The sequence below is a fragment of the Ahaetulla prasina genome, chromosome 5, assembly GCF_028640845.1.
Source record: "Ahaetulla prasina isolate Xishuangbanna chromosome 5, ASM2864084v1, whole genome shotgun sequence".
In the NCBI taxonomy this organism is placed as follows: Eukaryota; Metazoa; Chordata; class Lepidosauria; order Squamata; family Colubridae; genus Ahaetulla; species Ahaetulla prasina.
Window position 1 is genome coordinate 55,168,665 of NC_080543.1, and position 26,566 is coordinate 55,195,230.

Consider the following 26,566-nt stretch of genomic DNA (forward strand, 5'->3'; position numbering starts at 1 on the left):
ATCTATGGTTAAATAACAGAATCAGAAGTTATAATATTTAAAATTATAAGCAAAGGATTTATTTTATCATGAGGGTTTATTATGTTATGTTTATTATCAATATGATTTAGTATTAACAATTAAGTATTAATATTATGTGGAGAAAATACTGTTATTATATGATCACTACTAATGAACATTATTATTATTACTATTACTCAAATTAACTGTAACCGGACAACCCACTGTTTATATAGACATTGAAATTGTTGCTCTTTCTTTATATAGTAATTTTTTTAAAAAAAATTGAAAATAAATTTGAGCCTCCTTTTCCTGGGATTCTCTGACTTTAGCCACACAGGCTCAAGAAAGGACAGAGCAGCTCTCAGGTGTTGCAACCAGGTGCTAAGTTCATACATTCCAGAACATGAAACAGCTGTCATGGCTGCATTCCCAATAAAGAAGTAAACAGGACCAGCCCTGCTTTGCTTTGTGAGAGTGCCAAAATGGGCCAGGAGCTGACGTATAGACATACTCCCAAATTTTTCACTTTCACCTTTTTTCTTTTAATCTATTTTCTTCCTTTTTTCTTTTCTTTTTGTTCCCTTTTTAATGTTTTATCTAAATTATCCAAATATTTATCTAAATAAAACAAGAAAAGCAACAAAAAGAAAAGGAAAAAGGAAAAAAAGAGATTAAAAGCAAAAGGAAGGAAATCTTGCTTTTTGTCTTGCTTTGTTTCTTCAAGCAAAAGTAAAAAGCAAATTAGTATCAGCATCCTATTGTGTACCTTTTAATCTTAAAACTATTGTCCAAATAATTTTCCAGGTACATTATACTGTAGGTATTAAAACTGTTTCAAATATATCTAAAAAATTCTAGCTATCATTTCCTTATAGAATGTCTAACAAAAGGAAACTAAACCTCAAACCCAGTTATTTCACCATGTAATGTTTTGTTACACTATGTGTAACACACTGAAGCAGATTTTCACTCACATGACTGACCTAAGTATGCCTGTCATGATTGAAGAGATAAGATTATGCATGCAATAATAAATGCAAAAAGTACTGAGTCTGAAAACTGAGTTATGGCAACTGGATTTATTTTTGTTGAGATGTTTTGTTGCTCACCGAAGCAACTTCCTCAGTCTGAGCAACCTGGCTAGGCAGAGAGTCGTTGGAATGTATCCAATTCAGGGTTTCTTCCCCAAAATACATGGCAATATGTCAATGAAGATTCTCAGTCACCCAGGTAGAGTTATCTGAAAATTGAGTCATGGCAACTGGATTGATTTTTGTTAATTTTGTTTCACTGCTCAACCATGTAACTTCCTCAGTCTAAGTACGTGGATGACGGAGAATCTTTGTCAAAATATTAATACTGAGATTTCATGTGCCTCGCTTATAGGGTAACTGACAATTCTTTCCAATTATTTTCTCTTTCCTTATAATATATGAGCCCACCTCCTTACAACATCCAGGTGGTAATATCTGATATAATCTAACAAAGGTTAAACATCATTATTTACATCACTTTGAGAGAGGATTTTCATAGCTGGGTACCTCTTTCTTATCTCCTGTTTGTTCTGCAATGAGCTGATCAAACACAGCTCCATATTCTTCATGGATTTTCTGCATTTCATTGATATGGCTAGCAACCTTGTTCATTGTTTTTATGGCCACTAGAAGACAAGCAACAATATAAAAAGATTAGAGCAGGGTTGACCTGATTATATTAGTAAACATGGAAAAACTCTTTTCTGTCATAGTTTTTAAAAAATCTATCATAATTTTAATACTTCAGTATGGTCCTACGATGATGATATTATATTATGCTATATTGGTTAGGAGGAGCTTCATTTTCTTTTGCATTATTGCCTCAGTCATTTTTAGGGTTCTGATCATCAACTAAATAAGATGTCTACTCTCACCCAGTAAGCAAAGGAGCAGCAGTTAAAGTGAACAAGCTGCATTTTTAACTAGTCTCATAAAATCTAAAGACTACAGGTTTAAACAATGGTTCAAAGTTACAGTAGCCTTGGAAAAAGTTATTTACATCCTGTTCTCATACTTATAATGGTCATACCAAATTTGTGTTATCACACTGCATTGTCCTTGTTAACTTACACTTTGATCACTGATGTATAGAAAACTGAATGTTCTGCATGTATTGAAGCAATGTAATACACATCTAAATATGTGGTACAATTAACCAAAGGGTCCTATTTTGTGTCTTTATATGCAGTCATAGAGGATAACACTTGAACACTTTTCAAGCAAGACCCCTAAAAATACGCAACTGAGGTTTCTGCAAATTTATTTAAGTATGAAAACATACAATGAACATTTCTTAATCATTGCCCATCATCTTTATCACAGAGTCACTGATGCTCCATTCTTTATATACTTTCAGATACATTAATATCTCTTACAGACATTGGTAACTTTCTAATATGTTAAGAAACTTTATCAGAAACAATGGCAAAACCAAAAGTACCAACAAAAGAAAAATTAGAAGAATAGTTTACCATCAAGATGATAATGTTCTTCACTATCAGCATCAGTGAGACTAAATAGTTCTTTCAGCAGAAGAGGGTATTTCAATATCCTCTGGATTGGTTTGATGAGGTAAGACTCTAATGTTGATGAATGTTGTCTTCTGGGATTCTGGGCATCTAAGAATGCTTTAAATGCTGTGTCTGACTTAGCTATATTTTGAAAATAAAAAAGATATCTCAAGAAATAATGTTTTAACTAGCTCTACTACAGAATATTTCTACCATATTATTTAGCTGTTCACTTTTGTAAGAGTTTCTCAAAATAGCATTGAGAAGTCTCTTAAAAAGTATGGTCCTTAGATCCCTGGGGTACCCGAAGAAGCTCTTATGAGATCCACAAAAATAAAAATTATTTGCCAGTCTACAGTATGTTGGAAAAATAATATAATATTAAAACTCCATCAAACAATTGTGAGCAGCGGTAGCGGCAGTAGGCACATCAATTTTAATTTTTAATGTGGTAAATATGGACAAATGCAACCAATACAAACAAAATAAAACTCATGATAGGAGTTGACAGACCCAGCCACTGGAACTGAAAACTCATTGGACTAAAATGCTCTCCGTGTGACATCCAATGTGTGACACATTGGATTAAAATGTTCTTTATGTGTGACATCGTGTGACTTTTCATCTCAGGAAGTCCTTAAATTCAAGTTCATTTCATATACGAGTCAGGACTTAGCTTATACATGTAAGCCAGAGTCAAAATGAGTCACTACTTTCTGCATTTTGAGTAATTGTTCTTATTGAAATAAAAATGTTCAAAATAATATTGTATTGTGATATGCTCATAGAAGTTACAAATTATAAATAATACTTATTCCAGCTTTCATCTTTAAAATGTGAATGATACTTTCTGGTATATTAGACTGAAGAAATGGCCATCGGTCATTCAATACATAAAGTAGTCAAAATGATGTAGCTTAACTACTACTTGTGTATAGATAATACCAAGAGGTCAACTAGTAGTTAAATAATCATACTGGATGGAATAGGAAGAAAATAAGAAATTTATGTTACGCTTACTTTTTTCTTTATATTTTTCAACATAAAAGAAATCAGGCTCTCACATTTCATATTGCTGAAAAGACATGGAACTTAAATGTCTTCCATTTCAAAGTATTTTTCAACCAACCTCACCAAATGTAACCTTACATATAAATCTGTAATATGATTAAAAGGTAAAGGTAAAGCTTCCCCTCGCACTTATGTGCTAGTCGTTGCCGACTCTAGGGGGTGGTGTTCATTTCCGTTTCAAAACCGAAGAGCCAGCGCTGTCCAAAGACGTCTCCATGGTCATGTGGCCGGCATGACTCAATGCCAAAGGCGCATGGAACGCTGTTACCTTCTCACCAAAGGTGGTCCCTATTTTTTCTACTTGCATTTTTACGTGCTTTCGAAACTGCTAGGTTGGCAGAAGCTGGGACTAGTAACAGGAGCTCACCCCGTTACACGGCAGCACTAGGATTCGAACCACCGAACTGCCGACCTTTTGATTGACAAGCTCAGCTGTCCTAGCTCCTGAGCCACCACGTCCCTATGTAATATGATTAGAGAAGTGTAAAATTTGAAGGTACCTTAGCTGCCATGAAGTAGGGCTCCCTACTATACTTAAAGCTTGTAATAAAGAGTTATTGACAAAAGGATGCCTTGTTCATTCTCCAGAAAAGTAGAATTCCTCTTTCCCATTTGTCTTCTAAAGTTCCAACATCAACTTGAACTTCACACTCTGAGACAATTCTAAATTACACTACATGGGACAGAGAAAGTTGTGTATATCCCACTCTTACCTTTCACTAGGACTTTTGGAACCTTTGTGTGGCTTGCGCAGAAGGCACTATACAGCTTGAAACGGTCAGCATAATACAGGAAGGACCCACCCAAGGAAAACAACACTTTCTAGGATCAAGAATATATAAATTAGAATAGATTTGGATGGGACAGGCTGTTGACCTTAACATCATAAAAAAAATTAAAATATTGCCCAAATAATAATTGACAACTTTTGACTTCATATTTACTACAGCAATGTTTTTTGTTTATAAATTCTAAGAGACAGAGGGTAGGAAAGATCACTTAAAATATTAAATACAAAATAAACACCAAGATATACATTCTCTTTCCAATAGTGGCAAGTATCTATAGCTCGGGTGTAGGATGAGGGTAAAGGTTCATTCTCCGAGCTTGTGGGTCATGTTCCAAACCTAGCCTAGTAACAAAACTTCCGGAAACCAGCCCACAAGCTTGGAGGATGAACCTTCACCCTTATACATTCTTGCTAAAAGCAGAAAATATTGCATAGAATTGGGTCGCTAGGAAGTTCCTCTTTATTAAACTAATATTTAAAAAAATATTGATATGAAATTTTTGGTCATGCTCATTCCCAAACATGGGAGAATTTTCCATTTAGGAAAAAAGAACTTATTCCACTGTAGAATTCTCCCCTACTTCTACATGGAAAGTGGGAGATTTTCTGGGTAGCTGCATTGTGACAGACCTCAGCTCCTAGATTAAAAATCTTACACAAAGAAAGAGATGACTGCAGCTAGGCTGGTCTTATTATTTATTTAATGCACAGTCCTACAAGAAACCCATACCTGTGGATCAAATATCATTCAAACATGTCACCTTATTGAGATCAGATGAACATTTTAAAAGCTAAATGAATTAAATTGCACTGAAATCATAATCACAGTGAATTATGGAATATGCACCATTGCCCTATTGTAAATTACTGCCTACAGTAATACTTAATGCCATTTTTTAATGCCTCCGATGTTTTTTCAGCCCTGTTTTTTACTACTTTTTTTAGTTACCCATTCCTTCATTTTAAATTATAGACAATTCCTGATAAAGAAAAAAGAAGTGTCAGAGGCTAATAGCTTTCACCACCACTCTTTCAGCAGGCATTACTTTTCTCCTGCTTCAGTGAGCATTCAAGCTACAATTATAATTCAGAAACGTTACCTCAATTATTTTGTAGGCAATGATATGTTAGGGTTGCTGAACTAAGACTTTAGGCAACAATATTTCTGTTGCTAACTCTTCCTAATCAAAAATGGACATGGAATTAAATATATAATTATGTATGCCTTTACAGGAGTTGCAATTATTCTTTGTTGCAGCTTGCAGTACTAATGTACTTTATTTTTAAGACTTCATTCTCATCAAAGTAGTATCATAGAAAATGATTTGTTTTGTAAAAACAAATTAAAAATTGTGAAAACATGTTCATATGACTACTGCCGCAGGATTTCTGATTATCAATAAAAGAATTGTAATTAAAGGCTTACTTTAAACTGATCAACTTTTTCTAGCTTTTCCAGATCTGGCACCAATCTTACTCCATCTTCAAGTGTTTTCAAAAACTCTACTTGAAATGCCACCATTTCAGTCAGATTCCCAAAAAGAACATCAAGCTAGTAAGGAATAAAATATAAAAAGCATATTTTTCATAAAAACAATAACAAATGTAGGTGCTATGTTAGCCAAGTTTGGCTTTGTTAGCCATTATTTTAAAAAATCACTGAAGAATTTCAGGAAAATTGGCTCTTAGAAATATATACATAAAATCTACTGTTTCTTTTTTATTTTGACCAAAAGACAAAAGATACTATACCTCTTCCTGAGTAAGGAAAGTTTCTTTTTGTAGTGGTTTCAGATATCTCTCCATTAGACAATTTAAATCCTGAAAATGAAAGTTTATACTTTTAGCAGTTTTCAATGAGAAATTTAAAAACTTCAAATTCCAAATACCTTTGCAGGATTTTCAGTCATTTAATATCCATCATTAATGCTGGATTTGGAACTTTTTTGAAGCATCTACTGGTTACTGTCAAATAAATTCTGTATTAGATAAAACATATTGCTTTGATTTGGCATGGAATATTATTGTATTTTCTTTATTGGGGTATTAATCTACTTCATAGGGAATGCATAGGTTCTTTTCCCTGCTACATCCAATTCCTAACTCAATGTTGCCTGATATAAAGGCCCAAATAAACATCCATATAATTCGAAAAATAATATGACAAATACTAACCTAAAAGTATCATGAGTCATCAAAGGGGGAAAAGGAAAACCATTGCTATTGAAAACACGACTTGAAAGCCTTAAATCAGCCTTTACCAATGTAAAACAAAATACTCTGGAACTGCAACTCCCAGAATCCCCAGCCATCTTGGAAGATGTCTAGTCGGGGAAGGCTGAAGCATTTAATGTATTGCATTTATCACAGTAAGGAACATTTTGGGAAAATATTAAAGTAGGTTTAGAAAGTCAAATAATATTATACTAAGATTTATATTTGATGTCTTAAAATTGTCTCCACTTAATAAATATGATAAAAGCAAAACCTATGCGCAATACTTTTCCAGTTCAAAACTTTATACTGTTTTTTTAAAAGGGGAATAGTATATTTATTTATAAAATTTATTGCCCTCCCATCTTACCGCATGGTAACTTTAGTTTAGGTAGTTAGAGGCTTTGTGTTTACTTTTTTTTTTTTTAGGGCAAAATGTATTTCTCTCTCTCTAATAAACAGGACTTTGAATCTACTTTTAAGGACTTGCCAAGTCACAAGGAAAGATCAGGCATTGGAAATATGCGTTCCTGATATGCATTAAGAAACACAGGTGGTCCTTGCTTAATGACCACTTATTCAGCAACCATTCAACCTTACAACAATACTGAATGAATAGTATTTATGACTGGCCCACGTAGTTGCGATCACAGTGTTTCCACAGTCACGTAGTGGTGATCTGGGTGCTGGGGGACCAGCTCTCAAGTATGACATTACAGCATCCCACAATCATGTGATTGCCATTTGCAACCTTCACTGACAGTTTCCCACAAAAAGGTCAGTTGGAAAACTGCCAGGAGGTTGCAGATGGTGACACATGATGTCGCGTTTAATAATGGCATAGGATTCATTTAACAAGAAGTATTGGAACTGCCATTTCTAAGTGGCGTGGTCATAAGAAATCATACTTTATGAGCATGTCATTTAGCAAAAGAAATTCCAGTCCCAATTTGTTTTTAAATGAGAAGTATCTGTAGTATTTAACTTTTTATTTTATATTTGAGATCCGCAACTTACTCCCCTTTCTTCTGCAGTTGCTAACTGTACTCCAATAAACCCTCACCAACTGGTTATTATAAGCACGACTATACCGAATGCATCAAACTTTAGATCCTCTATTAGCAGAGTAAAGGACAGAAAACCCTTATTCTAAAGAAAGAGAGGAAACAGTGAGCAGCTTTGATTTTTCTACTGCTAACAAAGAGGCACTCCTGTTGTACTCCAAAGGGCTTTTTCAAAGAGCTGGTGGCAGCAGAATAAAGAGAGAACAGGAAAGAGATATAGCAAAGCACTCAATCTTTTTTCTTTGAAGATATGATGTTTAAAGAGTCGATGTTATCTTACTTCTGCTTAAGCTAAAATTGGCATGACAGGACAGAGGAAGAGAAGAGCAGAGATGAAACTTGTTTGCATTGTGGGTTAACTCTAGAAAACTGCTAGAATGGCTCATGTTTTGACGTGCAAATTAACACATAACAGCATATTACCTTGACATATGTGCATTCTGTTTCAAGCAGTTCACAAATAACTTTGCGCAGTTTATCAGCATCAGTTAGCTGCCTTGCAGTGGATTGCTGAGGTCCAGTAGATTCCTGAAAGGTTACATTAGGGTCAGATGGATTCATCTCATGAAGACTGCGACAAAAAGCAGCAACCTGTTCTGTACTCTATAAAATTAAAACAAATGATTATTTCCAGAATTCATAATGCCATAATTATAATTCTTTTGAATTATCCATCTTAAACTACATTTTCCTGTTCAAAGAAATGCAAATTAAACAAACTGTGACATATTGTACCAAAACTTAAAAAATATAAATCAGCAATTGATTCCAGAATATCCATATCCATATCCATCATGCTGTTCCATAGGAATAAGAAGTTATGTAAAACATGTAAAAGTAGCAGGCAAAAGGAAAGTAATTTAATTAAAGTAAACACCCTTCATTATACATCTCCATTATACTTTTTATACTTGGTTCCAGAATGTCTACACATTGCAATTTGTTCCTTAAACTTCTCACATTTGTCTTTTTGATGAACTCTTCAGAACCATCCAACTACATTTTTTTCAGTCTTTTCCTTCCTTTCAATTCACATTCACATTCACTCTTCCCATTCTTTCATATGTTTGTTTTATAAATTTATCCTAATTCTTTCACCTTATATCGTAAATGGCCAAATAATATACTTCTTACATATTTCATACTGGTCACTCACATTTTGCATTCAATTCTTATTCATTTTCCACACATTCCTTTTTGTTTCACTACTCTCATTTTAAAGAAACCTATTCCTACTACACACAACCTATTGTTTATGTTTTCCTTGACCCACAATCTCTTGTTTCCACAAAACAAAGAAGCATATTTTATATGCCACTATTTTGACAAATATCACTTCCTTGCAAAAGATTACATGCCAAAGAAAATATTATTTTTCTACTTATATTTGTCTTTAAAAGTACAGCATTTGTGTTGATAGTGTGCATAGTCAATTGCAGAGAGCCAGTCTGATGTAGTGATTGAGGCCTCATGCTAAAAACCATGAGACTGTGATTCTAATCCTGCCAATGGCATAATCCCAACTGAGTTATTTTGGTCCACTTACTGTTTCTCAGCCCTTTAAAATAGGCAATGGCATAACACCTGTGAAAAATCTTCTGGAAAAAAAAAACTGCAGAAAGCAGCTCAGATAGTCACCAGGAGTCAACACTGACTCAAAAGCACCAAAAAAGTTGGTTGCAAAACAAGGTACACAATGGACTGAATTAGAAATGCTTCTTTTCTTTTCCAGTGCCATACTCAAAATTGTGCTCTGACCTGACTATAAAACAATTCAATATAAACTTTCTCAAATGTTTTAATTTCAGCTGTCTGAATATATTTCAGGAAAATATTATTCTTTAGTAATCTGTGCAACCTAGAATAATTTATACTAAAAGCAGAATTAGAAATGAAGTAAAATATTTTAACCAAATGAATAGCGTTTCAAAATTCTTGTGCAATCCATAAGTGTCAGGCGATAGTTTCCATCAGCTGCACTAGGTGAACCAGAAGAAGGCTCTGTTATAACAGAATCTTGTAATTCTGATTGTGCTGTACTTCTTCTTTCTTATAGTTCAGCAGGTTAGGGAGGCATCATCTGTTCTGTATTTAAAAAATGTTTCAGCTTCTTTTGGCTAGGGAACAGTTCCAGTGTATTTCTCTCAAGGTTAAGCAAGTCCCTTACTTTCTACAGTTACTTCATTGGACATGATGGCAGGAGTTATAGAAATATGCTGACATATTTTGAGCATAAACCAGAGAAAATCTAAACTCTTCAGCTATTAATCCCTCCGTGAAGTTTTAGATTGTTTATCAATCCTCAAACATTTAATATATGAAAATAATTTAATAAATACTACTTTAACTAATAGTATTACAAAAAATAATGATACTAACAACAGCAAAACCTTTGGAGATTGATATTAAGCACTTTGGGAAATCCTTTTTTTGACTCTTAAAATTATGTATGAGCACAATAAGATAAAATAATAACCAGGAACTAAGTTAAATTATATAGTTCTATCATATAGGAACTGCTAAAGTATACATTTAACATCAACTCCAAAGTAGATATTGTAGAAAACCCATATAACCCATTTTCCTATAATAGATTTAATAAAATCCAGAAATAATTTAACATTCTATATCCTCTATTTAAAAGAACAATATATGCATTTCAACCTATGAGAACACACTAAAAAGGATTCTTCCTTATACAAAGTGTTTCTCTGCTGCTAAATCTTGAATTAATTTTCTATTCCTAAATGTATCATTCTCCCCCAGATTACAATTACAAATACAATGGGTGGTATAATTAAGACAAGTGATTATTAATGACCCAACTACTTAAGTAAGTTGGTCATAAATCATTTACTAAAGTTTTGAATTTTTTCCCTAATTTGCTATTTATAGAGCTTGAAATGAAACCTTACATACAAAAAACTAAATAGAAAAGAAAATAGCTACTTGAGAAACACTCCAAATAGTCCCTGTGAAATACAATAGTTTTTTTAAAAAGCATAATAGCACTAGATCATTTAGAAACTGTTCCAGTTAATAAATCACTTTAAAAGTAAATAACATCAAAGAAACAATGGTATATTGCTCAAGCTCACAGTAATACAACAAAGGCATGCCTTAAGAAAAATTAATATTTCTCTTCTTCTCTTCTGAACTTAAGCTTTCAGCATTACTTACCTATAATTGGTTTTCCATAAAACCAAGGACACTGTCTTTTGCAAGACAAAGCATTTGAGCTTTAGCAGCTGGAATGAGTGCTGCAGCTGCTTCAAACTTGAGTTTGCCTTCTGCTAGATCATTTCCACTGTCTAAAACTAGCTATCAGAAGAAAGGCTACAGGCTTATATGTCAAAGTGTAAGGAAGTCAGAGGCCAAGTGCGTTTTCCTTCCTTTCCACTACGATACAATGGCAACACTATTAGTGCATGACTTCATAGGTCAGACCCAACTCTCACAGGGTAAATTCATTACATTATTGTGTTTTCAAGTAGATATTCCATCTCTCTCACAGGGATGATTTACTCATACCAGTGGATTTATCTTTGTTGCCATTTGTTCATGCTTTGGAATATCAGCAAATATATTTTCCTGCCTCATAGTAATATGCATTAACGTGTTCTTCCCCTATGGCAGCATATATGTATGAGACAAGGCATTTCCTTCAGAAGAATAATGTTTATGTAAGGGATGAATATTGCATAAAGCAACTTGGGGGTTGTATCATTTCCAAGTATCAGGATTGTATAGATTGAGGGCTGTGTTCTCAAAGCAAGCACAACTATGTCCCAAAGGAAAAGACCAGTGGCCAAAAACTATCAAATTAAATTTAAATTAAATTAAATTAGTGAAGTTTATTTTATTTAAACTTCATTTAAATAGAATAAGCTTTAGTCTTGATGAAAATTTAATATTAATAACATTCCTAATAAAAATCAAAACGCCAAACGTGGCACTTGTATCATAACTATCCTTACAGAATTAACCTAGATGATGATATTTGTGCCATCAATGCAATAACAGTATTGCAATATCTCTAAAAACAATTGTAAGTAACGTGACAAAAAATGCACACACAAAAAATAAAAAAAGATTCAGGGAGCTAAGACCTTCTTTTTGCTTAACTCATTTGGTTCTTATTACCAGATCAGCTACACTGAGACATTATTTCGAGAGCATGAAATCAGCAGAGAGCACGCCCTATTCCTGACTTCACCTCTCTCCAAAGATCCATACATTGGACAGTTCAAGGACCATATTCTAATTTGCATAAATAAGAGTAAATGCTCTGGAAGCAATTGAACTATATACAAATAGAATGAGACTATTGCCCTATACATTGTAAGCCGCCCTGAGTCTTAAACAAAAAAGAAAACTAGCTCTAGCCAAGCACATGTAAATGCCTATATAGTTGTCCTTCAGACTGAACCTTCTCCTGACACTGAACATATTGAAGATTAGATGAAGTAAGTGTTTTTTGCATAACTCTATCCCTCCCATGTAAAGTTTTTTGCATAACTCTATCCCTCCCATCAGATGAAAAGTACCTTTCACATATGATGCAGGGTGCCTGTCTTTTTAAATTATACTTCACATACATGTACTTTAGAAGAATTTCAAGATAACAAACTTCACACTAAGCTATCAGATAAGAAAATTAAATGGGCAAGCTCATAATGATCAGCAATTATAAATCCATTTGTTCAGTCACTTTAATAAAATTGTCTTCTGCTTCAGTCAAAAGTAGATGGCCCTGAAATAACTTTCCAATTAGGTTCTTTCCATGAAAACTGTGGTACAACTTTACACACACATACACACACACCAGTGGTGGGATTCAGCCCGTTCGCACCACTTCGGGAGAACCAGTTGTAAACTTTCTGAGCAGTTTGGCAAACTGGTTGTTGAAAGAAATCATAAGGGTACAGAACCGGTTGTTAAATTACTTGAATCCCACCACTGACACACACAATATATTAAAAATGGCAGCCTGCATACATATGTGTGTAAAATTGTGCCATTCAAAGAAGCAGTGACACTCTAAAAAGGGGCAATATCAATATTTGAAACTCATGGTAGTTATTAGGACTCCCTAGTTCTTTCACTTATTATGGGAAAGACGGAAACATTTGGATTTAGCAGGTGATAATGAACTATAATGAACTAATACAATCATATTAGTTGTAAGCAGGAAAAAAAAGAACAATATTCTTCTGGAAGCAATACTCTGATCACATTCTTGTGAAATCGGCATTACAAGTTGGAGACAGCAGAGATTTTGCTATTTACAATGTGAAAATGAAAGTTTCACACCTTGCTTGTTTTATCACTCTCATCAGAGGATTCCAAGATGTTCACTTCTGTCTCTTCTAGAGATACCTCAATACAGTTGTCTTGATCATTGCTGAGCAAGGGTCCTGCCAGGATGCAAAACAAGGATGAAATAACTGGATGGATAACATTTCAGTACCAATACAGAAAAACAGTTTATAAACAAAAAAGAAATAAAAAGAAAAGAAAAATCTCCTATTCTCTTTTCTAATGTTGGCAAGTTCTCAAAAAATATGGTGTTTTTTTTACTGGATCCTTTATCAGAGTAAGGTTATATAAGTAGATATGAGCAGAGATGTATTTTTACTTTGTTGTGTATTCCATTTCAACTGTTTATAGTATTCCTGAGATATCCAAATACTCAGCTTTCAACTAATAATGGACTCCTTTCTTTAAAAAAAAGTTTAAAAGCATCTACAGAAATAGCTAAAACAATGCCATATATCTGTGATATGTCATATATATGAGGCTGTAATAACTTCATTTGATATGGAGAAGTGACTTTAAATCAATATTAATTTCTTAGCTGATGCTAATGAACTTTTTATAACTATCTGCACTTTCTTTCCTGTTGCACAAAAAATAAACCATACAATAATCTGCTTCCTGCAATAGAGACATTATTCCCCCAAAGAGAGCTATTTTTAATATTGAGTTATAAAGAACCATCAGTAGTGCCTTCCATTCTTAAAAACATAAATTCTTTACTGCAATGATACTTCACTAGCAAATGATTAATGCTATTATTTAAAAATACAAGCTATTCATACAATTTCTACCAACTGTAGTGAAGCACTTGTCCTATTTTGTTGTATTTATTTTGTATTTATTGCATTTTATTTATCTGTTCATGCTATAAAAGATGTAGCATTGACTTCAAACTATGACCTTTCCTGCTTGGCCGTTAAAAAAATAAATTATCTTTGGATTACATTAAAGGTATGAGGACTAGGTGAGGAGAACTGACATTGATGAAAAATTAGATTAAATATTGGCAAATGAAGATGGCAAATATAGGACTCTTAATGTTTACCTTGTAATATTAATTATACAGTAGATGCAAGCCTCAATAGCTTGTCTTTTCATAAAATAAAAATACTGTCTATGGTAGTAAAAGATGAATAAATTAGATTGTGTTAGGGTTATCAGATGTGGGCTACAGAATTTCAGAAAAGATTCTTTATATTAAATATTATTAGTATAGTGAGCCAGGTTCTTGGAAAGCAATTAAAATACAAATGTTTTGTTAAACCTTGTCCCTCAAATCGAAGAAAAAAGGATTTAACAATCTTGGATTGTTGTATAAAAAGTCTTTACATACTCATGGAAGAATGTGTATATTACAGATCTAAGACTTTGCTTAGTGAAACTTGTCAATTCTCATCCTTTAAATTAATTTTGAACCAAAAGAGAAGCAAAACTGGGCGACATGGTTTAGATTTAATTCACTGTTGAAACGAAATAAAACATAATTTTAATTTTAATATATGTTTTCTTCTTTAAAGTAAGTGTGCTTGTGTATGTATGTAAGTGTGTGCGTGTAGATATATAGATACACCTTTAAAATATAAACAAGTACCTTAAAACACTCCCATATCTAAACTAAATTTCAGGTAGCCCAAATAAGGCAGTGAGATTGCCTAGTCTAATTCAAAATGAGTTTCACAACTTTCCAAGCCTTGAAGACTTGCAGCCAGGTTATTTGAATGAATTCCTTCCTCCCAAGGAAATTTCTCTGAAGATTTCTCCAATTTATCCTATCAGATGAGGCAGGGCAAATGGCTTCAATAGAAAAGTCCCTTCAGTGTGGAAGAATCTCTCTAAAAACATATACATTACTACAATTTATTATTTCTACCACATCAAAAATACAGTAAAGGAAGATGAATAGCAGAAGAACAAGTGATAGAAAAAGTTTGGCTTCCTAAAACACCTACCCATGTGTTCTGCAGTCAAAGGACTGACTGAACTTTTGGTCTCTAGAATAGAATAGAATAGAATAGAATAGAATAGAATAGAATAGAATAGAATAGAATAGAATAGAATAGAATAGAATAGAATAGAATAGAATAGAATTTATTGGCCAAGTGTGATTGGACACACAAGGAATTTGTTTTGGTGCATGTGCTCTCAGTGTACATAAAAGAAAAAGAAAAAAGAATACCTTCATCAAAGGTACAACATTTACAAACAAATGACAGTCATAGGTTGCAATAAATATATAATAATATAAATATATAATATAAATATATAATAATATAATAAGTAAATATATTTGACAATTGTTTTGCTTCACCAAAGGCACCAAAGACTAGTGAATTATGCTGCTAAGATAATACATGCTATTCATACAGTATTTAAACTTTGGTTTTTTAAAAAAATATTACCACTGTTATCCATACACTTGCAATATCCTCTTAGTATATTACATAGCACAAGTATATTCAGAATCTATGCTGTCAAATGTTCTGAATCCAAGTGCTTTATTGCTATGCAACAAAGGTATGTAACCTGCTGTCAATCAAAGTTGAGGGGCCTTTGTACTCCAAAAAGTGCTTTTTCAAGAGGCAACTGGACTGTCTGGTTTTTCTTTGAAGATTTTTCACTTCTCATCCAAGAAGCTGAAGAAGCTTCTTGAATTAGAAATGAAACATCTTCAAAGAAAAACCAGAAAGTCCAGTTGCCTCTTGAAAAAGCACCTTTGCGAAACCATGACCTGGATGACTAAGAATCTCCTTAGGTCTTTTGTAGCTTTAAATCTTTTTGCCCTTCAAAAAAAACTTTCTTGTTAAACACGAATGATGCTACATACTCTTAACTAGCCATCTAATTAAAATAAAACAATTAATATTAGTATTTAATTTAGCTTATCTTTCCTAGCTACTTTTACAATATGTTTAGGAGGCCTGCTGCCTTTTGGAGTGAGACTCCAACAAGATATTCTGATGTTGGGGTCATTTGGGACCAAATTAAACTTTCGTCTCCCAGTCCAGTATTAGCTCAAAGATCCAGTTGCTGCTAAGAGCTAAACAGTATCCCTGTTCTATTTTCCTTTTTTCCCCGCCCTCCTTTGCTTTTTTCATCAGTTTGCAAATTCAAAATTTGGAGATTTAAATCACCACAGTTTAACTGTTATATTGATGCAATCTGGGTGACCTGATTTTTCAAACATCTCCTTGCCTTTTCTGACTGAACATGATTGTTACTCAGGAAAAACAATGAAGAAACACAGAATGTTAGCAGAGTAGGAACTAAACCACAGCCTATGACTATCTTTGAGATTAAACCAGATATTGCCTCCCTAAATAATATAAAATACACTTGCATATTTGTATCACTATGATCTGTATAATGGGTGGCTCCTGGAATGAATGACCCAGTGAGTGAGTGAATGAATGCATCCATGCATGTACATACATGCACACTCAAAGTTATATACATGCACATATATAACAATCCTTATTTCTGGATGGCCTGATTGTTTGCAAACATACAAGGCATATAAATACCCAAGTATAGTATGAAACAAGTATGATAATATTATTACTATATTTTTCCATGTTAGGGTTTACATTCAGTGAAAGCATGAAGAAACACTCTATACTCTGTAAATAATTTTCTGCAGTCAATGTGCATCGTATCTTATGTGGTAAATCAAATTTCTGCTCCATTCTTTCTTTAATGGTTTTCTGAATAGACATACATTGTGCAGAAACTATAGAACTTTAAAACTGTTTTCTAAAGAACATTTAATATTCTTCAAACGAACACCAGTAAAAGACCCATACAGTCTATATTCTGTGAATACAAAGGGACTTATCTCCTAAATTGTATAAAATGTGCATACAGTGCACTTGAAGGCCTATTTTCATTGCATTATAAATAACACCCTTTTAGCTTTGTTTTATTATTGTCAAGCATAATAACAAGTAATTCCTAAAGTGAATTTCTATATAGGTCAGTACTGACATCTTGTGGCCAAATATATTTTGATATAAGTATGTTTTTGTCCTTATTGAGACCAAGCTGTAGTTTCCTAGGTTTCTTTTTTATATTTTTATCAAGTTTCTTTAGAACATACCTATGATATAGAATAAAAGTAATTGCATAAAAGGTAAAATGTCCTCAAGTCAAGACTGACTCCTACTGACTTTCATATATATGGAATTCCATATATTGAACTCCTACTGACTTCCACATATTGACTTCCATATGTTAAATTGCCTTTGCTGTCTTCTGTGTACAAAAGTACAAAATAGGTAAAACCTGTTTAGTTTTTCCAAGATTGGCTAGGTACTGCCACCAGGCAGGGAGATAGATGTACAGTTATCCACCTATATTTTTTAATTTTATTTTATAAATATAGCTACTTCTGTTTCATTTTCTACATCTTTTAAGGACATATTCCAAGTTTTTACAATTTATTTTTGTATAATTAAATTACTTTTTTAGCCAGTTCATATAGTTTATATTTACATTCTACAAGTTCTTTAATTGCGCTAAACTGTTTCTGACAAGTATGCAGAAAAATTCCCCACAGGTTATTTCTTGTTATACTCTTCGCCATCCAATTGTGAATTTCTAGACACAGAAAGAAAAGAATTTAGAAATTGGAATCTGTTCTTAACATTCTGTAGTCCAGTTTATAAACAGAAAGTCACTGCTCTTTTTAATCCAGCACTACGATTGATTATCCTGAAATGACTAATATCATATATGATGAATCACTGTAGTTACTTCCAACTGTAGTTACCTCATTTTGAACTATTAAATAATACTGATATCTAGCACTTTTACATGGTGAAACAAGCATAACCTGGAATTTGCTTACACAAAGGTCTAGAACACTTTGTATTCTTAAGTGATTACATACAGCATGCTTGAGCAGAGAGAGATCTTAATGTGAGCTAATCTCATGACAATAAATATGAATACCTTGGGTGCTGCATACAGATTTTAAAGGACTGTCAGTCAAGTCAAAAGAACCATCAATCCGCCGAGGTGGTAAGTGTATTCGATTCTGGCCTGCCTCTCTCTCAGGATAAGTTTGTACAATAAGGCACAGAGAAGGCTGAACAAGAACACCTCTTAGCATGGCTGAGTTCAGGTCTTCAGCAGCCTTCTTATTAATTTCAACAATTTCATCACCTGCTTTCAGACCTGAAAAGGAACATATTAAAGCTCAACAGAGGTACCCTCTACCTAGATGTTAGGATTTTTAATTTCCTTAAGCCGTAGACACCAAAGAACAAATCCTTTCATTTCCTGTACATTCTGCATTTTGAAATAAGAAGCATTTTATTGATCATTAATGAAACAGTTCCAGATGCTATTCACAATGCATTCTACTTATTAATCTAGTCCAAAGCAGGGGTGAAATGCTCCCGGTTCAGACCGGATCACCCGAACCAGTAGCGATGGTGGTGGGTGGTTCGGAGAACTAGTAGCAAAAATCCCTCCTCCCCCCCACGCCCACGCCCATGAGCCGCGCAATCATCAGAGGTGGGGTTTTTTTACTTTTAAAAGCATTTTTTCTTCACCCGAAAAAATGCTTTTAGCAGTTTGAAAGCATGTTATATGCAAGTAGATTCCCACTTTGGTGGGAAGATGAGCCAATGCTTCATGAAAATGGTCAGAACCATGCCATTTGCAAGATGACTTCGGTGAAAAAGTATTCAATCTTTTCTGCATATAAGAGTAAATAAATGAGGGGAGAGCCTACTCCTTTTGAAGCCAATCTATTTCACAGATTTATTCATGTTGTTGTTATCACAATTTAATAGAGCTGCCCACTCCCATACACAATTTGTTCATCACTCCAGGAATGTTAAATTGCATAGGTCTAGATAGAAAATTTGTAAGATTATATTTTGTAGTGTTTAGCCAGAAACACAGCAACCTCATGTACATATGGTAACTTAGAATTCAATGAACCATAGTTGATTTGAACGAGCCCTCAATAACCTTCAATGCCCTCCCAAGCTTAGGATCTTTGAGCCTTGATGTCAATTTTGAGGATGAAATCTCTTTTCCAGTCCCTACAAGATTATCTTATTCTTTAAATCAGAGGTCTCCAATCTTGGCAACTTTAAGACTTGTGGACTTCAACTCCCAGAATTCCTCAGCCAGCAAAGCAGAATTCCTCAGACAGCAAACAAGTCTTAAAGTTGCCAAGGTTGGAGATCCCTGCTTTAGATGTTTCAGAGTGTTGGAGATTAACAATTAGTCAAAAGCCAGCAGGAATCAAGTTATAGGAACACAGGTTCTGCCAGGCTTAATTCTTTAACAGTCTTCTCTCTTTTGCTGAATATATGTATCTGCCACGAAAAATATTCCACCCTTCTTCTATATTGCCTAAGTTCTAGAAAATTCTTAGACATATTCACACACAAACTTCACTTGATACTGCAGTGCTAACTTATAAAAAAAATGTCCACTCCATCTGGTACTGCAAATATGCCAAGTTAGAACAGTTAGAACAGAAAGTTAGAACAGATCACGAGATCTGGAACAATTTAGTCATGCCAAATTAAATGTACTGTATTTTTTGGAGTATAAGATGCAGCTTAGTTTTTGGGGAGGAGAATAGAGGGAAAAAATCTGTCTTCCAGGTATTCATCTGGCTAGCGTCCTTAGTCTGGTCAGCTTCAGCACATTAGTTTGCTGTTTTTTTATCCCCCGCTTGGGGATAAAAAACAGCTTCGAAGGCATAGCTAAGAGGAAGCAGCAATGAGAAAAGCAGGCAAAGCATGGGGAGATCACTTCTCTTGACTAGCACCTAGTTAGGGCTGAAAAAAAGCTTCTAAAGAACAGCTGAGAGTCGGAGCAAAGTATGGAGATTGCTTCACTCGCTATCGCCTCATTAAAGCACAGTTGAGGGAGCAGGCTCACTTCACTCACTAATGCCTCATTAGCGCTTTGTTAGGGCTGAAAAAAAGCTTGAAAAAGCTACATTCAGAGTATAAGACGTACCCAAATTTTCAGCCTCTTTTAGGGGGGGAAAAAGCTGCATCTTATACTCCGAAAAATACAGTAATAGTGGGTCTAACTCTACGCATAATTAAGTATAGATCCAATTCAATATATAATCTTCCCAGAAAACAAAGTATCAAGGTTTTAAAGGTATTCCTTTAGAATAACAGGCTATATAGTTCCTTTTGCAAATGTCTTTAGGATGGACTTTTTGAAATTTATTTTTTTCCATAAAAATGACATAGCCATTAGACAATCTTATACAGACATTAGGGGAACATCCTACACCCACCCACACTCTCCTGAGCACTCTAGGATACTTAAATTCTTGAATTCTTACAGTTAGGACAGCTTTGTTAAATTAGAAAGATGTCTAAAGATACAGTAAATTTATGATTGTGATGTTTCAATGGCAAAAAGAAAGTGTACATTAACCCATTATTATATATAATATCTAAAAGATGATGAATAGATATATAATTCTGAAGAATCATAGTTTCTCATAGTCATTCACAAATTATTTTTACACAGTACAAGAGATGGTATACTCTTGAATAATAGAAAGGAGAAAATCCTTGAATGCTGAAGCAGAGATGGTATTCAGCAGGTTCTGACCACTTCTGGAGAACCAGTAGCAAAAATTTTGAGTAGTTCAGAGAACCGGTAAATACCACCTCTAACTGGCACCACCCCCATCTGTTCTCTGCCTCCCAAGTACCAGCTGATCAGGTGGGAATGGAGATTTTGCAGTAACTTTCTCCTGGTGTGAGATGGGAATGGAGATTTTACAATATCCTTCCCCTGCCATACCACCAAGCCACGTCCACCAAGCCATGCCATGCCCACCAAGCCACGCCCACAGAACCACAGTAACAAAATTTGAATCCCACCACTGTGCTGAAGACATTTTAGAGAAGAACATATAACACAAGTTCTAGCATCTTACCTTTTTTAAAAGCCAGACCTGTTTCTTTGACACTGTTGATGTGGAGACGGCGAACCCCTTCTTCTTCGATTGAGGATAGAGAAAAACCTGTTAAAATATAAACAAAATAAAAATATTTGTTAATATTTTAAGCAAGGAAGCATTTGGTTCTCTGCAAGCAAACTATTTTTCTTTGCGGATTCCTCCCCAAAAAAGGAAAAAAGTCTACCTTATTCAAGTAATAAGAGAATAAATGACATGTTATACAACCGTTTCTCCAGATTTTAACACTTCTCCCAGCATTAATATACTTTGCTTAGAGTCAGACATTATGGTTCTAGTCTTCAGATTTTGCACACATACAAAGTACATATGTTTTGGGAAAACTCTGAAAAATTGGGTATGTTAAATAGCATGTGTACTTAATTGCAGTCATCTACATATACTACTGCATGCAAATTGGTTTTTAAAATTCAGCTTTAAAATCTGGCAGTCATTGGGAAAATCAGCAGTATGTATAAGAGAGAAACAGCTTTAGTAGATTGGATGCTAGTTTGGAGATTCGGATATAAAATATTTATAGTGGAATATTATAAAATGGAAAAAAGATTAATCACCTATGGGATCATCAGTCTTAGGATTCATAGCAGAGACTGAGGTGCAAAATATAATAACATATAATTCAAAGTTTGGGTCCATTATGTATTGTCACATAATGAACCCATACCTAATAAAAAAGGAACAACTACAGCAGGCATGTGAAACAATTAATAATATCTTCAAAGAAATAACATTCACAAGAGAAGACAAAAAAAGAACATACTACCTTCCTGGAAATCCTCATCAGAACAGGAAATGATGGCAAATTAGAAACCTAGGACTATCAGAAAACAACCAAGTGCTCCGCTACCAAAGCAACAACCCAACTCCCATAAGAGAAACTATCAAAGAACATCATTCAGATGAGTCCAAACACACTGCAGTACAGCAGCCAGTATGCCAGAAACAAAAAATAGACCTATAAAACATCTACCAACAACATAGATACCGACACAACTTTATCAAAAAGTGCATAGCCACACAGTTTGCTTCAACATAACCAGTACAACCTATGAAAAGGATAACACACCCATAAATCAAAAGGGTTTCAGAAATAACCAACAGACTACAACTACATGGCATCACTGTAGCCAACTAAATTCCTCAAACATCTTAAGCAAACCAAAAGACTGAAGATGAGAAATCAGGAATCATTTACAGTATACAATGCAAGGACATTGACCCTGAAGAGAAAGGAAGGAATTGGCTAGAAATATTATCTATATTATTCTACAGTAATAGGATTAGGCCTGAATTAGGCCTGTCCACCTGCTGCTTTATAAAAAGTGTGCTGAAAGCTTAATTGCCTTTATTAAAGATGTCATTGATAGCATCATTACTTTCAAAGCTACAGTAATGGTTCGTGTGCAGGATGGGCTTTCTTTGGATTGATCAGACAATGTAGAAGATGAAATCTTTCCCTTTAAGAAAACATGATGCAAACAGAATTTCAATTTTTTAAATTAAGGATGTACAATGAAAGTAAATTCTCTAAACATTGATGTAAGCCATCTGGAGTCAGATATGTGTAAACTGGGCAGCTATATAAATTTGTTTAATAAATAAATGAATAAAACAATTTATGCCTTAATATGGACCAAGCCATGAGAAAGTAGAGGAAAGGATGTTTTGGAGCTGACTCTGTGCAAAGACAAGTGGGATTCCTCAGAACCACATGATATTGATGAAAAAACACAGCTAGAGGTCAATAACCCTAACTCTGAAAACCATTTGCCAGCTGCAAAGAATACCATCTTGAAAATAACTGAAAGGATAAATGGTTAACGGTCCAAAAGAAATCTTTAATAAATTGATAATATCTTTTTCTTAAGGAACTTCCAAAGAAAGGTCAGCTAGTGAAAAAACGTTGTTCTTAGCATTTGAAAATGCTGCTTAGAGCTGCCACATGACATTTAGGAATGGAGCATATCCTGCTATATGATTATACTTGTGAAAAGATATTGGAATAATAGTTGACATAATTCTAGTGATGAAGCTGCAAAGGAAGCAAAGGCAATTTTTGGCTGCATCATGGAAAGTATTTAGTCCATTTCACTCTGCTTTGATCAGCTGCCATCTTAAGTGCTGTGTCCACTTCAGGCACTACAATTTAGGACAGATTCAGAACAACTGGTTCAGGCTCAGAGAACACAAGGATGTTGGGACTTAATATGAGATCTCATAGAGACAGACTGAAGGAGCTGAGTAAGTTTAGGCTTGAGAATGCCATGTATGATGGAATATAACACTCTTTTCTAATACTTGAAAATATATCACACCAACAAAAATCAAGACCTTCATGCTCTAGAGTGAGCAACAGGAATAGTAAATTTAAGTTAAGTCAGCCTGAAAAAAATGTATGAAAAAGGGTTTTTAAAAAGTTTTTAAAACTCCTGAAAGTTTGACAGTAAAATTAATTATAAAGAAAGACTGTAAGCTAACTTTCACTAACTGGTTGAACAGCAATCTATTGGGAATACTTTAATTTGGAAGACCATAGGGGTGAACTTTTTATGATTTTATGAAAAACATGAATTTAATAAACATAAATGCATATACCTACAGTATATGCAATAGTAGCAGCCTTCCTTACAATAGAAAAGTAATTGGTGTTGTTGTTGGTTTTTTTGTAATATTCCTTTCAAATAGAGATGGGCAGCCTAGAACTTGCAGGCTTCATGCAGTCTAGAAGCATTGTTTGTTATCTTCATGAACCCCAATTTCAGTGGTGATAAATGCAAATAATAGTATTTTTCTTCCAATTAGTAGTGGAAAATAAAACAAATAGGTGTGTTCGATTTGCAGGAGGCTTAACAAGCTTAATAAATATATATTATTGCATTTGAAAGAAGCAGTTACATACTGTATTTGTAATTTAATAGTGTATTCAATACATAGAGATTTAGATAGGGATTTACCAATGTATGGTGACCACCATATTGTATGATGCACTTTAAGGATATACAATAAGTTTTGTGCTCACTGTTTCATCAAATTTCCCAAGTGAGAAACTGCTGCTGCTTCACGTTTCAAAACTTCTGTTTCAAATTTGGAGCGTTTTGGATATTTTTTGAGTATTTTTAGCTCAGATGACCTTTAATATGAGCAAGAAACAACTCATTCTGTTATATATATAAGTGGCCTTTGAACTATGGTGCTGGAGAAGATTCCTGTGAGTCCTTTAAACTGCAAGGTGATCAAACCAGTCAGTCCTAGAGGAGATCAACCCTCACTACCCTTTAGAAGGCCAGATCCTGAAGATGAAACTAAAATACTTTGGCCACTTAATGAGAAGGAAGGACTCACTGGAGAAGAGCCTAATACTGAGAACTATTGAAGGCAAAAGAAGAAGGGGACAGCAGACAATGAGGTGTGTATATATGAACATACAGATAGATACATACACACACACACATCTTCTACATGGAAGCATATATTAACATGTTACTGTACAAACCAATGTCAAAAATTAGCCAATACATATTCATCATATAAGTCTTTACCTTCAAATGAATCCAGCATTGCTGGTTATACCAGAACTCAATGTTTTTCCCTGCAGCTGTATAATAAGCCGTTTAAGTTTAAAAATTTTAAATATTAAGAACTCACAGAACTCCAGTTAAATGCTATACATGTGAGGTGTTTGATCACTGAAGTAGACTGGAAACATAATATAATAATGCAGGATTTTGTCTGGATTTATTGTTAAATTCAAAGTACTATTTTTTTAATAATAATAGATTATTAGATTATTTAATAATAGTAGTAGAAAAACTCAGAAATATACTGCATCCAAACTAACAGGGTAGTTTTGAAAAGATGTTATAAGTATATGTCTCAAATAACAATGCTAAATATGAAATGTAACATTTCCTGGAAGTTTCAGCATTGAAGATTAATGTTTTCATACTCAGCAGTGCACAGTTTTATCTCCTAGCTTCAGTATGAAAAGTTACTTTCTTTCTTCTCTGAGAAGTGGCTTATTTTTCAACAGGGCCCATTTCTGTATTTTAAAAATGGAAAGATGGCCAGTAGTATCAATGTTAGCCACCTAAAATGATTGTCCTCAGATGTGGCTACAGACTAGATTCAATAAGGTTTTAAAGATTTCAGCTTCATAATTCCAAACCCCCATTATTGGATAGAATGTCATGGCTTGCAATCAACACCTCTGGATGCTAATAGAAGTAGATAGAAGAAAGCTGCTGTTGTGAATATTAAAGTATTTTATGATACGTGTAAGCGAAAACTTGATATACAAATGTATACAAATATACATATCCCAAACTCACCATAATTATCCAATGTGTCAGATTTTTCAAGCTGAATTTGCTGTGTAATTTTCTCACAGATTTCAATTTCTTTATATAACTGAAGAGACAATACATTTTTAAAAAGAATTAGTTACATAGAATTATACTGCTCCTTGTCATTTTTCATGCAGCATCCCTTTTGAATGTAGAGACAAGACAGAGATGAAAAAAATCACAGTATGGTAAAGTTCTAATTGGGTTATGTGGAGCTTAACTCCTGATAATCTCGTGGACATATACCATGTAGTTTTCAGTTGATAAAGCGAATTTACATAATATTCCTTCTTTATCACATGATCTCAACCATTTCCTCTGCAGATCAGTATATATGCCTTTCCCAGTCACATTACTTCAGAACACTGTAAGATTATAAAACGTAAAATTTTTAATAATATTTTTAAATTATATATTTATTCATCTTTAATGTCTAAATTTAGTTCTTTCTTCCACAATATTTATTTTCCTCCTTCTTTTCATAGGGTCATTTTCCTTCCCTTTCTCAATATAAACTAAGATATTAGTGAATAAGAATGACAGTAATGTCAACATGTCCTAAAAGAGTATTTTCTAATCTAGTGTCATGTATTAAAACTACAATTCTCCAAATTCCTAGGCAAACAGAGGGGTTGCCTTAGCTGGGAATTGTGGATATTATAGTCCCAATATATCTGAAGAGCTTAGATCTCATTATTAAACGCAAAGGGACCTGAATTCAAATCCCATGCTCACTAATAATCTTACCTCAGCCATAAACATTCAGCCTATTTACTTCTATGAACTCTTTGAAAGATGGGACAAAATACTAAAAGTAAATATACTCTTTTATTCCACTACATGCAAGCTCAATTTATCTTGGTCTATATTTAGAGTTCTTAATATCAAAACTACCCAAGAGACAAGATATGGTAATAGCAATCTCTCTTTTTTTCAAAGTTCTATTTAAAAGAATTGTAAGATATCTATTTAAGTTTAACATTACCAATTCATAAATATCTTCTTCTGGCTTTGGTATGTAACATTCTATTTGGTTTCTTACGAAGAATTTGAGACGGACATAGTGAGCTGAGTAATCCAACTGATGTGCCTGAAAGGAAAAAGAAAATAAATATCCATATCAGTAACGATTGAACCATCTCTTAATGGAGGGAAAAGTTTAAAATAATTGTCTCAACAACCCAAGAAAAATACTTTATTGATGCTCAAAAGAGAACTGGTCACATTTAACTTCTTAATTTGAAA

General features: G+C 33.8%; 1 protein-coding gene across 12 annotated transcripts in view; it reads right to left on the reverse strand.

The window, feature by feature from the left end:
- Nucleotides 1-26,566, reverse strand: part of TIAM1 (TIAM Rac1 associated GEF 1) — a 196,446-nt gene that overhangs the window by 11,204 nt on the left and 158,676 nt on the right. For 11 of the 12 annotated variants that reach the window (XM_058184638.1, XM_058184630.1, XM_058184637.1 and 8 more), the window contains 11 exons: nt 26,307-26,411; nt 25,307-25,385; nt 20,937-21,023; nt 17,954-18,178; nt 13,001-13,104; nt 8,111-8,290; nt 6,162-6,230; nt 5,836-5,961; nt 4,333-4,441; nt 2,510-2,689; nt 1,545-1,663 (listed from right to left, as the gene is read on the reverse strand). In XM_058184638.1, coding sequence (XP_058040621.1) covers nt 1,545-1,663; nt 2,510-2,689; nt 4,333-4,441; nt 5,836-5,961; nt 6,162-6,230; nt 8,111-8,290; nt 13,001-13,104; nt 17,954-18,178; nt 20,937-21,023; nt 25,307-25,385; nt 26,307-26,411 — 1,383 coding nt within the window. The remainder of the gene's footprint in view (nt 1-1,544; nt 1,664-2,509; nt 2,690-4,332; nt 4,442-5,835; nt 5,962-6,161; nt 6,231-8,110; nt 8,291-13,000; nt 13,105-17,953; nt 18,179-20,936; nt 21,024-25,306; nt 25,386-26,306; nt 26,412-26,566) is intronic. The other variant, XM_058184641.1, reaches the window with a different exon arrangement.